Source organism: Aquarana catesbeiana, linkage group LG09, assembly GCF_042186555.1.
Source record: "Aquarana catesbeiana isolate 2022-GZ linkage group LG09, ASM4218655v1, whole genome shotgun sequence".
Classification (NCBI taxonomy): Eukaryota; Metazoa; Chordata; class Amphibia; order Anura; family Ranidae; genus Aquarana; species Aquarana catesbeiana.
In genome coordinates, this window is record NC_133332.1 from 212,661,847 (window position 1) to 212,678,920 (window position 17,074).

The window sequence follows — 17,074 nt, forward strand, 5'->3', positions numbered from 1 at the left end:
GTACCCAAACAAAATTTGCGTCCTTTTCTTCCCACAAATAGAGCTTTCTTTTCATGGTATTTGATCACCTCTGCAGTTTTTATTTTTTGCGCTATAAACGGAAAAAGACCGAAAATTTTGAAAAAACCGATATTTTCTACTTTTTGTTATAAAAAAAATCCAAAAAACTCAATTTTAGTCATACATTTAGTCCAAAATGTATTCAGCCACATGTCTTTGGTAAAAAAATGTCAATAAGCATATATTTATTGGTTTGCGCAAAAGTTATAGCTTCTACAAACTAGGGTACATTTTCTGGAATTTACACAGCTTTTAGTTTATGACTCTCATTTCTTGAGGTGCTAAAATGTCAGGGCAGTACAACCCCCCCCCAAATGACCCCATTTTGGAAAGTAGACACCCCAAGGAAATTGCTGAGAGGCATGTTGAGCCCATTGAATATTCATTTTTTTTGTCCCAAGTGATTGAATAATGAAAAAAAAAAAAAATTACAAAAAGTTGTCACTAAATGATATATTGCTCACACAGGCCATGGGCATATGTGGAATTACACCCCAAAATACATTTAGCTGCTTCTCCTGAGTATGGGGATACCACATGTGTGGGACTTTTTGGGAGCCTAGCCGCGTACAGGGCCCCAAAAACCAAGCACCGCCTTCAGGATTTCTAAGGGCGTAAATTTTTGATTTCACTCCTCACTACCTATCACAGTTTTGAAGGCCATAAAATGCCAAGATGGCACACCCCCCCCCCCCCCCACGAAAATGACCCCATTTTGGTGAGTATTTTGCAGCTCTCATTTGTTTTTGAAAATGAAGAAAGAAAAGAAAAATGTATTTTTTTTTCTTTTTTCAATTTTCAAAACTTTGTGACAAAAAGCAAGGTCTGCAGAATACTGACCATACCTCTCAGCAAATAGCTTGGGGTGTCTACTTTCCAAAATGGGGTCATTTGGGGGTTGTGCCATCTGGGCATTCCATGGCCTCTGAAACTGTGATAGGCAGTGAGGAGTGAAATCAAAAATTTACACCCTTAGAAACCCTGAAGGTGGTGCTTGGTTTTTGGGGTCCTGTATGCGGCTAGGCTCCCAAAAAGTCTCACACATGTGGTATCCCCGTACTCAGGAGAAGCAACAGAATGTATTTTGGGGTGTAATTTCACATATTCCCATGGCATATTTGAGCAATATATCATTTAGTGACAACTTTGTGCAAAAAAAAAATTGTCTTTTTCCCGCAACTTGTGTCATAATATAAAATATTCCTTGGACTCGACATGCCTCTCAGCAAATAGCTTGGGGTGTCTACTTTCCAAAATGGGGTCATTTGGGGGGGTTTTGAACTGTCCTGGCATTTTATGCACAACATTTAGAAGCTTATGTCACACATCACCCACTCTTCTAACCACTCGAAGACAAAGCCCTTTCTGACACTATTTGTTTACATGAAAACATTTTTTTTTTTTTGCAAGAAAATTACTTTGAATCCCCAAACATTATATATTTTTTTTAAAGCGAAGGCCCTACAGATTAAAATGGTGGGTGTTTCATTTTTTTTTCACACAGTATTTGCGCAGCGATTTTTCAAACGCATTTTTTGGGGAAAAAACACACTTTTTTAATTTTAATGCACTAAAACACACTATATTGCCCAAATGTTTGATGGAATAAAAAAGATGATCTTAGGTTGAGTACATGGATACCAAACATGACATGCTTTAAAATTGCGCACAAACGTGCAGTGGCGACAAACTACATACATTTTTAAAAGCCTTTACAGGTTACCACTTTAGATTTACAGAGGAGGTCTACTGCTAAAATTACTGCCCTTGATCTGACCTTTGTGGTGATACCTCACATGCATGGTGCAATTGTTGTTTACATTTGACACCAGACCAACACTTGCGTTCGCCTTTGCGCGAGAGCAGGGGGGGACAGGGGTGCTTTTTTTTTTTCTTTATTATTTTTTTTGCTTTTTTTATCTTATTTTTAAACTGTTCCTTTCATTTTTTTTTTTTTAATCATTTTTATTGTTATCTCAGGGAATGTAAATATCCCCTATAATAGCAATAGGTAGTGACAGGTACTCTTTTTTGAAAAAAATGGGGTTTATTAGACCCTAGATCTCTCCTCTGCCCTCAAAGCATCTGACCACACCAAGATCAGTGTGATAAAATGCTTTCCCAATTTCCGAATGGTGCTGTTTACATCCAGCGAAATCTAAGTCATGAAATGCTCGTAGCTTCCGGTTTCTTAGGCCATAGAGATGATTGGAGCCATTCTGGTCTCTGATCAGCTCTATGGTCAGCTGGCCGAATCACCGGCTGCATTCTCAGGTTCCCTGTTGGGACAGGAGAGTCAGAGAAAAACATGGAAGACGGTGGGGGGGGGGGCATTCCCTCCCACTGCTTGTAAAAGCAGTCTGGAGGCTAATTAGCTGCTAGGATTGCTTTTACATGAAAGCCGACCGCTGGCTGAAAAGAATGATACCAAGATGATACCTAAACCTACAGGCATCATTCTGGTATAATCACTCAAAGTCCAGCAACATACCAGTACGTTGCTGGTCCTTATTGGGCATATATTGTAATCTTTTTTTTCATGCAGCCTGTGGGCTGAACGAAAAAAAGAGATTGATCGGTGGGTATGCCCACCATTAGAATACCTCCCTTCATCCACCCACTTCTAATGATGGGCATACATGCACCATTTATATATGCCGAAGCATGGGGGCATCCGCCCCAAAAGGTAGGAGCAAAATCGCTCCTCCACCCCTGCTGCCCCCACGCTTCGCCATATATCACCTCCAACAGCGCTGGACGGCTTTATGTATCGTGGAAGCAAATGCTGTTGCTGTCAAGATAAATAAATCCGCGCTGCAGCTGAATGGCGTACCTGAAAACAAAAAAATGGTTAACAATAAAACACAGTAAAGTATAAAAAATTGCATACCTGAAAAGCAAACATGATAAAACATAAAAACAATAAAACATTGCAGAATAGAATACAGTAAAAAAGAGCAGAACAATAGAGAGAGGAGAGAGAGAGAGGGAACAATAAAACAACAATTATTTTTGTTTTTTTTATTTTATATATATATATATCTATATATAGATATATCTATATCTATATATAGATATATATCTATATATAGATATAGATATATCTATATAGATATAGATATATCTATATCTATATCTATATCTATATATATATATATAGATATATATATCTATATATATATATAGATATATATATCTATATATATATTTTTTTTTTTACACTTTTTTTTGTAACTAACTTTTATAACTGTAACCGGTTCCAGGTTCGGGTCTCTCAAAATGCGATGGCATCTTGGGAGACCCTGTGAAAGTGTGCCTAGTCTGTGCAATGCTGTACCCTACGCTAATACTCAACTAGTGTATGGTAGTGTTCAAAACATTCACCAATGCAAAGACCAGGATTGTCAGGACAGGAGGGACAATAATAGCGGGTGTCACGCCTATATCCGCGCTTGCTGCAGACACGACATCTTTTTTGGGGGGGGTTCGTTGGGTAGGGGTACTCGGGAGAACATAAAGAAAATGCCTCTCATGCAGCCGACTGCATTTGGTTGGGGATGTGAATGGGGGAAGTACGGGTGCTGCAGAAGTGGTGGGTTCCCAATTAGAATTGGCGAATGCAGCAGGAAGGGCTTTATGGGCACGATGGGCCTGTGTTTGTCTTCTTCTTGGTGGCAGCGGGACACTACTTGTGCTTGCCACCTCACCAGCTTGAACTGCATTTATGGGACTCGCCACGTCACCAAGTGTTACTGCAGTGCTGGTTTGACTACGACCGGAGTGTACTAGGCCACTGGTGCTTGCCAGTTCACCAAAACGCTACCAAAAAAACTGTTAGCGATCGCAGGGATCAGGCCTGACTCTGCGAATGCTGCAGTTATGTGTTTAGTGTTTTGTAAGTGACAGTAATCGATCGATACTGCACTTGGGTGGGCTGGGCTGGGCCGGGAAAAACTCGGGTGCTAGCAGGTATCGGGGCTAATCCCGCTAACACTGCGTTTTTGGGAACCCTAAACTGCTGGGGACACTAGTATAGATCTGCTCGGATCAGATATTGATCCGTTCAGATACTATACCACTAAGGGAGGTGTACGGTGCGTGCATGGGTGTTAGTGGTACTGGCGCTAACCTGACGCTGCCTGGGGCTGGTGCTTGCCAGTTCACCAAAACGCTACCAAAAAAACTGTTAGTGATCGCAGGGATCAGGCCTGACTCTGCGAACGCTGCAGTTATGTGTTTAGTGTTTTGTAAGTGACAGTGATCGATCGATACTGCACTTGGGTGGGCTGGGCTGGGCTGGGCCGGGCGAAGGGGCAAAACGCAGGTGCTAGCAGGTATCTGGGCTGATCCCGCTAACACTGCGTTTTTGGGAACCCTAAACTGCTGGGGACGCTAGTATAGATCGGATCGGATCAGATATTGATCTGTTCAGATACTATACCACTAAGGGAGGTGTATGGTGCGTGCATGGGTGTTAGCGCTACTGGCATTAACCTGACACTGCCTGGGGCGACGCAGACCCTATTTGAGCCTAAAACTTAACTTATATCACTGCTGGGCGATCAGGGGGTTAAACCTTTATTAAGTAATAAACGGCGGGTGCCCTGACACTATAAAAAATAAACTAACTAACCAGCGTCACCCGTAACAGTTATACGGTGATCACTGGTGAAAGGGTTAACTAGGGGGCAATCAAGGTGTTAAAACCTTTACTAGGTAGGATATGGGGGTCCCTGACGCTATAAATGCTGACGGCGAACCTAAATACTTATATCCCTAAATACTTATATCACCAGTGACACTAATACAGCGATCAGAAAAACGATCGCTTAGTGACACTGGTGACGGGGGGGTGATCAAGGGGTTAGGGGGGTATCCTAGACCTAAAGGGGGCTAACCCTAACTGCCCTACCACTTATAACTGTCACAAACTGACACCAATGCAGTAATCAGAAAAAAAAAACTGCTATTGGTGTCACTGTGACAGGGGATACAGGGGGTGATCGTGGGGTGATCGGGGGTTGATGGGGGGTGAAATGTGTGCCTAGTGTGTTTTACTGTATTTGTAGTGTTGTGCACTTACTCAGATGTCTTCTCTCCCGGGCGCCGGAATGGAAAATACCGACGCGAGGAGAGGTGACATCACTTCCTCTGCCGCTGTTTACATTAAAGCAGCAGAGGAAGGTTTTCATTCGTTGGGAGCGATCGCGAGGGGGTGGCCACGAATGAGTGGTCTCTCCGTCAGCATGGATCGCTCCCCTAACGATGCCGACCGCCCGCGGGAAGTACCAGGTACGTGATTTTGCCTGCCCGTGCCATTCTGCCGCAGTATATCTGCGTTAGGCGGTCGGCAAGTGGTTAATATTGATTAGACCCTGGGCAAAAATTTTCTTGCCCCCGCCCATATGCAATTTCGCTCTCCACCTGCTCTGAGACATACAATAAATAGCAACTGGACTCAAAATCAATTTACTGTATCAGATCAGGGAGCAACTGCGATTGGTTGCCAGAGGTTACAGTATATCATTACCGCTTACTGACTGGTTGCTAGAGGTTACAACACACATATGGCTCACTATTTAGTTGCTAGAGATTACAACACATGATTTCTGCTTGCTGATTGGTTGCTAGAGATTACTGTACAGTAATACTGCTCACTGATTGGTTGCTAGAGGTTACAGCACACCATCTCCTCACTGCCTGCACACCATGGACTGGGGAGGTGAGGGGACCCATCAATAGACAGAAAACTCCAAGGAATCCTAGAACTCCGGGGATCAATGGCAGTGCTGGGGGGAGGGTGTGATCAATGGCAATGCTGATTTTTTTTACTGACTACCAATATAAAGAGGAGTTTCAACACTGGCCACCAATGTAATAGGGGTTTACACTGACAACTAATGTAATAGAAGCATTAACAGTAACCACCAATGTAAGGAGGAATTTACACTGATCACTAATGCAAGGGGAGCATTCACACTGGCCACTAGTGTGAATGAAAGGATTCTACACCAAGCCCCAATATAATGAGAAGATTTACACTGACCACCAATGTAACTGAGACATGTAGCCTGCGTTCACATGTGTGTGTTTTGAACACATGCAAAATCACTTTCCTGACACCATAGAAATGTGCTGCCCTTTAGCAGATACACAGTAGTGCCTCTGCACCCCCAAACCTCCCCATCCTCTCCACTCCCACCATCCCCCCTTTAACTCTACCTGCCTCCTCTGCTCATATTTGCACCCACCTTCCTTTCCTCCATACATCCGCTCCTTGCTCACCTGTGCACCCCAAACTGTAATTCCTTCTCTGCCTACCTCTGCACACCCCATACTACCCTCCCCCCCACCACCAATTTGCTTACCTTTGCAGAACAGGCTGATGGTAGGCTTAATGACCATAGTTGCAGGCAGGACTTTCAAGCATGCCCCTCCCCAGTGGGCAGCATTCAGTATAGGTGATGGTGGATTTGACCTCAGGGGGGCATGATATGCATAAGAATGCCACCTTTATTTACATATCAATGCTGCCGGACGCTTCTATTTACATATAAATGCAGCCGCTATTTACATATGAATGCTGCTTATTTACATGTGAACACAGAGTCTGCAGGTGAGTCGTCAGTACACAATAGGGCAGAGCTGGGCAGCATTAGTAGCAGCACTTCACACTGAGATATCAGGATACAGCACAGGACTAAAACTTTAAGGGACAAGGCAATGTAAACCAGGATAGTTGGCAAGTATGAGGCAGCTGCTTTGGGCCCCACAACAATGCAGGGCCCAGGGCAGCTTCCCATTTTGCCCTGCCTTAAAGACGGCCCTGAGTTACAGCAACAGTTTTCCTCCTTTTGGGGATTCAGGTTTTACATGAATAAAGAAAGGCTAATCATTGTAAGCACCCATCTGTGTTATATTGTTTGTCTCAACCCTGAAAGTGCCACATCTGCAGGACAGCTTGTTCAGTAGAAAAGCAACAAAGTTACTGGCATAAGTGTGCGCACAAGGTGTGCCCAGGCACACCCTAATCGCCCCATGCGCATTAGTGTTATCACTCTGTGTAGCAGCAGGAACATAGGAAAGATCTCCCTCTTACCGGCTCTGCCATAAGAGAAGTGTTTAGGCTCTTCTCTTTCACTGTGGCGGCAGGGAGATCAATGTGCCCAGGTCATATATATGTAGTCACACACACATGCATGTGTGTTTGAGCTTAAGGATGCATACCCTAATCCAATAGGCTGTGCACACCTATGGTTACTGGCCAGATCACTAGGTGAAAATAAAAGAAAGCAAGCAGAAAAATAAAAGAAAAAAAATGCAGCCATCACATCTAAGAATTGGTAAGCTGTAATATAATAAATGTTTGCTTTTGGGTTCAGTGCTGCTTTATGAATTCAGTGCCAATTCTCAAACATCAGTCATGACAGGTTCTCTTTATTCTGTAATATCTATCTACCCAGATGCCCGTACATTTGAAGGATGAAGACATTTTGGAGTATGCACTATTAATAACAAGTCACTAGTACCAGCTCTAATTTCTTGTCAGGTTCCCTTTAATCTGTAATATCTACCCTTCCCAGATGCCCCATGTCGTTCCGCCAGTTTCCACCTGCTGCTTGCGTTACTTTCACACCTCAGCCATTACCTCTGTCTTGCAAGTGAAGCTTTTTATTTACTGAATTTTCCTAGGTTGCGATGTTTGGGAAGCTCTCTGCAGATTACAACCTGTCTAAACTCTTCTTCTTCAAATCTCTTCCTGCCGTCTTATTTTTAGAACATGCCAAATGTGCGGGACCACGATGCTTCGGTGTATCTGCGTCTCCAAGGTGACGCTCTGTCCGTGGGCGGCTATGAGTCAAATCCGATATTCTGGGAAGAGGTGAGCTGATGCCTGTCACATATCCGAGATGAAGAGGGCTGAGGAAGTGCATGTCGTGCTGCTTCTTTCTGTGCAGTCAGCGACATTTCGTATTATTATCCATTATTACTGTATGACAGGTCTACACCTCCGGCCCTGCCTTGCATAGATATTCCTCTTCACCGAGCAATGCCATTTTTATTACTTTAATAAATTGTGGTCTAATTTATCATTGTGGAAAAAACAGACCTCAAATGCAGAATTGTTTTCCGACAACAACATAGGATCTAAAGCCAGAACTGTAATGAACTGTATGGAAAGGCAGTGAGGCTGGAGCAAAAATATGTCCACTGCACAGATCACCTAAGTAATACTGATTGTTCCAGGATAATTATGATTTTTAATTCAGCACTTAAAGTGCAAATAATATCTTTTTTGGTCAGTTTTATTGTACTTTTAAAGTTTACATGTTTATAAACATGTTTATATTTTTAAAGTGGTTCTAAAGGCAGAAGATTTTTTTAACTTAAAGTGGTTGTAAACTCTCAAGGGTTTTCACCTATATGCAGTCTATGCATTAGGCCCGGTTCACACTGATGCGAGTTCATGACGAATGTGATGCGTCCAAAACACTTTAAATTCGCATGTCATCCCTAAAGTCATTGTTTTCAATGACGGTCGTTCACATACATGCGTTGCGATTCCTCTACGAATGCGATTCGATTAAAAAAAGGGTCTTGCGCGAGTTTTCTGCATTGCGTTGCAAATTTAGTCTCCATAGACATCAATGTAAATCGTTCTTGAATCGCATTGATGGTTCACATATGTGCGAATTCCACCACACTACTCCCCACAAAAACCAGGAAGTACACAGGAAGTTAACACCTTTTTTTTTTTTTACACTATGATTCCATTGGCTAGAATATCAATCGCAGCTATGTCCAACTCCTGAAATTTGCGGTAAAATCGCGGTAAATTCGCACCTCACAAAGGACAAAAAACGGAACAAAATCACAGCGCATCAGTGTGAACCGGGCCTAAAGGTGAAAAACCTTCTGTGCTGCAGATCCCCTCAAACCCCCCCCTTTTCTTACCTGACCCGATTCGATCCAGTAATGTGCATGAGCCCAGGGGCTCCAGCCGCTGTCTGTCTCCTCATTGGACAGATTGATAGCAGCAGGAGCCATTGTTTCCCACTGCTGTCAATCAAATCCAGTGACACGGAACGGGGGGCGAGTTTCGCTGTCTGTGTCAATGAATGCAGCAGCGGGACTCTGGAGCGAGCCCACACGGGTGCCCCTATGGAAAGTGGCTCTCCGTGGGAACACCCGATGAAGAGCAGGAGCATGGAGCGCCAGCAGCGCACCCCAAAAGAAGAGGATCAGGGCTGCTCTGTGCAAAATTATTGCACAGAGCAGGTAAGTATAGACACGTTTGTTATTTTTTTTAAAACAAGGGTGTACAACCCCTTTAATGCAGTCTCTGCATCTATCTGTATGCAGTCCCCCCCCCCTTATACTACTTACCTGAGCCCAATCTCTATCCAGCGCTGTGCCCGGGAGCAGCAGCTCTTTCAGCTCTCTCTCTCCTCACTGGACAGAGAGGCAGCAGCAAGAGCCTGTGGCTCCTGCTGCTGTCAATCACAACCAGTGAGCAGAGAGAGAAGAAGGGGCTGAGCCACGCTCTGTGTGTCAATGGATGTAGAGAGCACGGCTCATGATTGAGCCTATACGAGTGCCCCCAAAGCAAGCAGCTTGCTATATAGGCACTCGGAGAAGAGCTGGAGCCCTAGCAGGGGACCAGAGAAGAGGAGGATCGGGTTGTTCTGTGCAGAACATTGCACAGAGCAGGTAAGTACAACATGTTTGTTAAAAAAAAATAAAAATTTGGTGTACAATCGCTAATGGTTTAGGTCTCATGAAAACAACAGTAAAAATTGCATTTCAAAACCTTTTTTTGTTTACGGATCTGAATGCAGGCAGGCATATTGTTTTCAATGTTCAGATTCCTAACCAAAAATTAAAAAATCTGGATCTGAGGAAATTCGTTTTATGCACTTCCCATTAGACAGGTGCACACTGAAATATTTCATTTCAGAATTTCGTTTTCGTCTGAAAAATAAATGTATTTAGTTACTCCCGAAATTCGTTTTTATTTATTTTGTTTTTCGTTAAAAATTGCATTCGTCCGAAAATCCAAATTAAGGTTGAATCTGTCATTGAAGGCTTATGGTGTCTGTTGAATGTTCAAAAAAGATTCGACGGAGCAGCTAAACTGTACGACGCCGTATAGTTTACCTGCTCCGTCGAATCTTCATAGAACTTTCAACAGACACCATAAGCCGAAGTACATGTGTACTTAGTTCTAGCTATTTTACTGCTCCTCCTCTTTGGTTACAATAAGCCAATAACATTCATTATCATCATCATCATCATTATTTTTATTTATCTTTTCTCCCCTATGTCGAATATTTTCTCCCCTATGTCGAATCTTTTCTCTCTATGTCGAATCTTTTCTCTCTATGTAGAATAATCTTGGACTAATAGAGTTAAGGTTAGGCACATTCGACCACAGGTTTGATGGACACAGATTGTTATTGTCATCATCATGTCGAATCTCCTATCTATATCGAATTGTTGTAGCAACGAAAACGAAAATAAAGCATTTGTTTATGTCGGATTTTTCGTATTTAGGATTCTGCACTTTAGTTATCGTTTGTTAAAAACGATAACGAAAATACCTGAAATTCGGACGAAAACGAATGCACATGTCTACTTCCCAGTGTGAACACATGTACACCGCGTTTACATAGCTGCAAAAGTGCATTCTCACATTGGAAGCAAAAGCAGGAGGATTTGAACTACAATTTCACATATTAAAAACATATATCTAAAGGCAAGCATTTTACTGAATATTTATGCTGGAATTTTTGTTCCAGAAAAACTTTGCCTATATGATCAATAAAATTCTTTTGACCGCAGGCATGTAGCTTTATACCGTATCTGTAATTTACAGAAATGCATATTGGAAAGCACATTGGGAATTTCAAACAAGAACCTGGCACTGGCTGAAAGTTTTTTAGCAGCCTGTGTATAGCTGACAAACCTAGATAGTTCTACCCGTGTTGGGAGAAAGGGAGGTAGATATCATTCAGCTGTGCGTGGTATGATCTCTCCTGGACTGACATTTATTACACAGCTCTAGGAAGTGTAAAGCTGGTGCTTACCTTAAACTCCCATATACTGTATGCGTGCTCCTTATTCCCTATGTAATTAATGTGATCTCTTCTGCACTCCATGAACTTTCATCAGTGTCTTCCCTACTGCAAGGCTGAACCTTCTTCATGTATAGTGTATTGCTGCACCCCCTGCACCTTTCCCCCAACGTCATCAGTGTATGCACTACTGAACGCCCTACACCTTCCACCTACGTTTATAAATATGTCCTCTCCTTCTTAACCTGCTCCTTCTCCCCATGTTATCAGTGTCTTCTCTACTATACCTCCTTCACCTCCCTTCCAGTGCTCCTCTACTGCACTCCCTTCACTTTCTCCCCAATATCAACAGTGTATTATTTGCTGTACCCCTTACACCTTTTTTCCCCAATGTCCATCGATGTCTCCTATAAGGTACCCCTTGCACCCTCTCATCAATGCCTTATTAGTGTCTATTCTACTGCACCCCCTGCTCCATCATCTCAGTGACAAGTAATTACTCTGTTCCCTATTGTTAGGTCTCTGACGGGTTTTCCTTTGGCCTCTTTGATCTGGACTGGGATGTCTTCATGCAGCACATTCAGGGGGCCATCAACAGGGTTCCTGCCCTGGAGAAGACTGGAATTAAGTCTACGGTGTGCGGCCCAGGTAAGTTACAGCTGCTGTCAAAATCAACAGTACACCATTTTCAAACAAAATTCTACGTGTGTGTACCCACCATTAGAATTTCTGACAATGTTTTAAAGCTTTTGTGCCCCCCCCCCCCCTTTTTGGTAGCAGCAGCAACTCCCACTTCTGCAGACAAGACCTCTGGCAGAGGGGTGGAGCTAGCTTTCCCGTACTAGACCTGGGCCCCACAAGCTCAGCAAGGGACAGAGAGGGGACTGTAAATAGCTTTGGACATATGCACAGTCAGGGGACGCTGTCAGGCAAGCTGCATGAGGGGGCCTTGTCAGGCGGGCTGTGTGAGGTCCCCACAATTTCTAATGGTGATCCTGTCTGCAGGCATGACAAGAACAGGAGGTAAAGAAAAATCTTCCCAATAGGGCACAGACAGATATATGAACCTGGCAGAAATGTTATCTCTTCCCTACTGCATCCAAAACCTCCAAAAAATTATTTTTTTTACATTGATGGTGTTCATTATTTTACCCTTGACGTTATTGCGAAGTGTCAAGAATGTCATTGGTGCTTTAAAGGCATGCTGACCCTGAGAGAGAGCCAGGACCTTTTGGAAGAAAGAAATAGAACTGAAAGGAGCAAAGTTAAAGACTTGTATTTATTTACTCCAAGGTGGACTGAAACCACCAAAACTCAGTCAGGAATTATGGCAGAGAGATCTTATTGCTGAAGCATCCTTGATCTATAAGAAGGCATGGGCTGACATAGCCCACTGAGCTTCACCAATAGATAAAATTCTATTTTTGAGAATTAACCCATCAGCCCTCACCTACCTGAACCCTTAGCACCATTAATGTATATCATACCTGTAACATGTTAAATGTTTGGGGCTGAAAGAAAATACACAAGAGGGCAGTATTTCACTGGCGAATTTCAGAGATCACAGCAATCCTTTGAACAAACTAAGCACATAAACTAGAGAGAAAAAGTTTTAAGGTTCAGTTGCAGGATGGGGAAGGGTATGGAGGGCACTCGACTTCTAATTCTGAAAGCGGAAGCCCAAAAATGGTGTGTTGATCTGAATGCCTGACATTGGAAATACTCTTTAACCCTCTGAAAATGCTTAATGTTTCAATGGAAAGATTGCAGTGTATGGGTATATTTGCTCTACATAGTTCATATATGAAACTCTGTTACATTAGAGCCTGCCTGGTGACATCACTCCAATCATCCATTTATCTGTAAACGCTATTCGTTATTTGTGCCAGTCGGAGAGGAGTTCTCCCTTGGCTATGCCTTGCAGGCTTATCTTCTGTCTCGGTCACCAATATGTAGGTCACGTTTCTTTTTCTAACAGATGCGGCCTGACACGTACATGGGAAGTGCTCTTGTCCAGAAAAGCACGGTGTTACCGTTGATGGAGGCAATCCAAGGGCTAGGAGACAAAGGTCTTCTGTGTATGTGTCTGTGCGAATCTTCAAAAAATATATATATACATTTTCTTCTGCTGCATTTGTCTAAAGCAGCCTTTCTCAACTTTTTTAACATAGTGGAACCCTTGAAATATTTTTCATGTCTTGGGTAATCAGTGCTAAATGATTATCTCTAGCTTATGGTACATTTGCGTGGTCAGCAAGTTGTAAATACAGTTATACATAAAACAATAAAGAATGTAGTGTACCTAGCTTTGACACCCAGAACTGATTTTTAACATCCCTGCTGTATAGGAAAAAAATGTTTTAGTAACAATCCTGAAATGGAACCAGTAATATTAGTGGTCAGAAAAGCAACAACAATGGTGAAAACTGTAGTGGCCCTTACATTGGTGGTCAGTGGGAAAGTGCAAATTGCCAAGTGCCATTAGTGGCCAATAGGAGAATGACCCCTTATATTAATGGTCTGTGGGAGAAGAACACTCATTACATTGCTGACCAGTGGGAAGACTGCCTCCTTACAGACAGCTAAAAAGATAATGTATAGCAGCAGGAGAAAGCAAACTGATCATTGTTTAGGGAACCCCTACCAACCTCTGGAAGAACCCTGGTTGAGAAACCCTGGTCTAAAGCTTTGCTGTGGGCAACAAGCTATGTCATAAGAACTGTCAGTGAGCTAATTCAATATTTTCTTACAAGGAGACTAAATTTAAAATAGGTTTTTCAAATACAGGATTTAAATAGGGCTTGATTGGGCTTTTTTCTTGTTCAATATTTTTATTCATTTTAGGTAGATAGATAATAACAAACATGGCATGAGAGACAATGACAATGTAGAATAATGAGCCGGTGTCTTTGTACATGTTAACCAGATGATAGCATTACAACATTAGGAAACGTAGGGGAGTATAAACTCCCATCTGATGCACAGGCAGTTCTAGTACAAATATTTACAAAGGAGAGTAATGATTGTGGAAGGGGCCTCAGAGGAGTACCCCGGGAGGCTCTGACCACATATCCTCAGGTAACATCAAAGGAGGGAGATGAATGACATCTAGGAGGAAAAGATAAAAAGAGAGAAAAATGAGAAAGAGAAAGAAGAGAGTAAGGGAAACAGTAAAGAGGGAGGGGGGGAGAGGTCATCTGTTCCGTAACAGGGCAAGGGACTAACTAAAGTGAAAGATTGGGCTCGCCACCTTAAGGTTCCAGGAGCTTGGGGTCGAATTGTGGAGGGAGGAAATGATCCACCCACGGTTGCCATATTTTCAGGTGTTGTGGTATGTTATCTAGGATGGTCGCCTCGATCTTACTATGGATCATAGCTTGGGTGACCCTATTTTTAGTCTCTAGCGAGCAGAGAGATGGGGATTTCCAGGCCCTCACGATTGTCTGTTTAGAAGCTGTAATGATGTATATTGCTAGTTTCGATTGGGCCTTTGTAAGATCAGGTGGACAGTGGTTCAGCAAGGCAAAAGCTGGGTCGGGGGTAGCTGGCCTCTTTAGTAGAGTGGACAATATTCTAAAGATTTCGGCCCAAAATCGCTGCACGATCGGGCACGTCCACCAGATATGTACTTATGTACCCCGTTCTCCTTGATAGGGCTTTTTTAACAGCTGGTCCTTGCCTCTGTCAGCATCTGCCATTCTGTCTTGGCTGCTTCATCCTGAAAAGCGTAACACCATCTTTCTTTTTCTGTGTCAAAGTCCTACTTCCTGTCACCCTCTGGGTTTTCTGAGTTAGAAACCTTACCCAAGCAAAGAGAGATTTATTTGATGAACTTTATTGAACCAATTCCCTACTGGCTTCCTGGACCCAAACCCGAGAGGACAGAAATTTAGAAATATTAGTGACCTATGGCTGGAAACGCTAGCTGCTGATCCCCTGACTTCCTTACTTTGAGTTGCTGACCAAGAACAAGCATGCAACAGGTGAAGTCAGACTTCCTGCATGCGTGTTGCTTGTTGGTGAATAATATGTCATTGAATAAATTAAATCAACATGACATTCATGCAGCTAGAATCTTCAGAAAGATCAGCAATTGCAGCCTGCATGTATCTTTTGACAAGAGTTTTCCTTTAATCATCAGAACATTTTGGGGTTTTGCAGATATATCAGTGTGCCTGACAATCACTGTTATGTTCTTTTAGCTTTACCAATACTATGTATGTCAAGGCCTACTCATTCCTCTTGAATCCAGTCAGGCAACAAAGTTGTTGACAGACGTAAAGGAGATTGTTCAAACACATTGTAATATGCATGGTCAGCATTGCGTTTACAAACAACCAGTGCTCGATTTATACCTTGGGGGGGGCCTGGGGCACTTCAAGTTTGGGGGCCCCTCAAGATAAAAATAAAATTAAATGACAAATAAAAAGGTGAACTGAAATGAATGATAAACCGCATTTGTTTAAAAAAAATATAAGGTTGTCTGATTTTTTTTTTCTCAGTTTTTATTGACTGCAAGAATACATATTATTTAGGTAATTGGAACTGGGAAGTCTCCTAATAATTTTGAGGACATTGCTCCTGGCAGCCAGTAGGCACAGGACACTTAGTCTTTCATGGGTCATCATGGTTCTCAGATAATTCTTTATCAGTGCTAGTTTTATATTTATTACTTTTTTTTTTTATAAAGGAACTCTGGGGGCCCCTTCTGTCAGTGGGGCCCTGGGCAATTGTCTCTTTTGCCCCCCTATAAATTCAGCACTGCAAACAACCATGTGGTGGAAGTGTCTACCTTGTGGGGCATAAACTGCATGGATTGTTATAAACAGTTGTTGATAAATCCAGATGAGATTGTACAATTAGATTGTGACATGAATGACGAGCTATAGTCAAATTGAATGATCTCAAATTTGTATTTTGGGATACAAAAGCCTTTCTTTTTGTACAAAAGAATGAAATGAAATATGAGAAAAATAACTTTTCTTGTTGACTCCTGCTATAAAATTATTAAATACAAAATCTGTCTAATTATCCCAAATGAATGACTAGCCCTAGATAATCCCTAACCTACATCCTAACCACTAACTGCATCTGAACACAGTGTTTTTATTTACCTGGTTCAGGCCTACTGAGATATGGCTTGCTGTAGAGGAGGCATGCTCACACAGTGGTCCTAATGTCTTTTATGTTTTGTGCATGTGCCCCAATATTGGTGTCATGGACAGTGCCAGGCGAGGTGATAGTCTTGGGAGATTTAGCACAGGAGTGGGTGCAAAAAGAGCAGGACTTGCAATTCATGCTGTTGAATTAGTTCACAGCTCATGTTCAGGTGAGAGGGGGGCACTTTGACCTTGGGTGCTAAAAGGGTCTTGTCCCACTACTGGTTTTGGCAATCTTGTACACATGGGTGTATTCTTCACAATCATGTCAGTAAACATTCAGATATCAGAGCTGGAAGGAGAAATGAAATTGCAGAAACATGGACATAAACCAAATCTGTTAAATAAGCCATACTATGCTTTTTTTTTCATAGAATCCTTCACTGCTGACCACAAGCCTCTCCTAGGAGAGTCCCCCGAGGTGCGAGGTTTCTTCCTGGGCTGTGGGTTTAATAGTGCAGGTAAGTGATAATGAGGAGCCTCCAGGTTTGGTTCTGCAGGAAAAATGCACATGGCAGTCTTAGCCCCAGTAAGTCTTGCTGGCCTGTAATCCCCAACATAATGTAAGGGAGTCTTAACAAAGTACACTCACCCATATTCATTTCCCCATGAAGCGCTGCACCAAGTATTACAGACAGTTCAAAGTTCTGGTGGCAGTGAAGCTGAACTTATGCATCAAGTATCTTTCCTGCATTTAGACTGAAGCACATGTGCAAGAAAATGACTGATTCCTTCAGAGACTAATCACACAGGATTTCGTGCTCCATAGCAGTGACCCTG

At 42.6% G+C, this 17,074-nt stretch overlaps 1 protein-coding gene across 3 annotated transcripts in view; it reads left to right on the forward strand.

Annotated features, from left to right (window-relative positions):
• SARDH (sarcosine dehydrogenase) overlaps positions 1–17,074 on the forward strand; it is a 217,418-nt gene that overhangs the window by 61,857 nt on the left and 138,487 nt on the right. For all 3 annotated transcript variants that reach the window (XM_073599664.1, XM_073599665.1, XM_073599666.1), the window contains exons 7-9: positions 7,838–7,942; positions 11,654–11,783; positions 16,669–16,755. In XM_073599664.1, the coding sequence (XP_073455765.1) occupies positions 7,838–7,942; positions 11,654–11,783; positions 16,669–16,755 (322 nt within the window). The remainder of the gene's footprint in view (positions 1–7,837; positions 7,943–11,653; positions 11,784–16,668; positions 16,756–17,074) is intronic.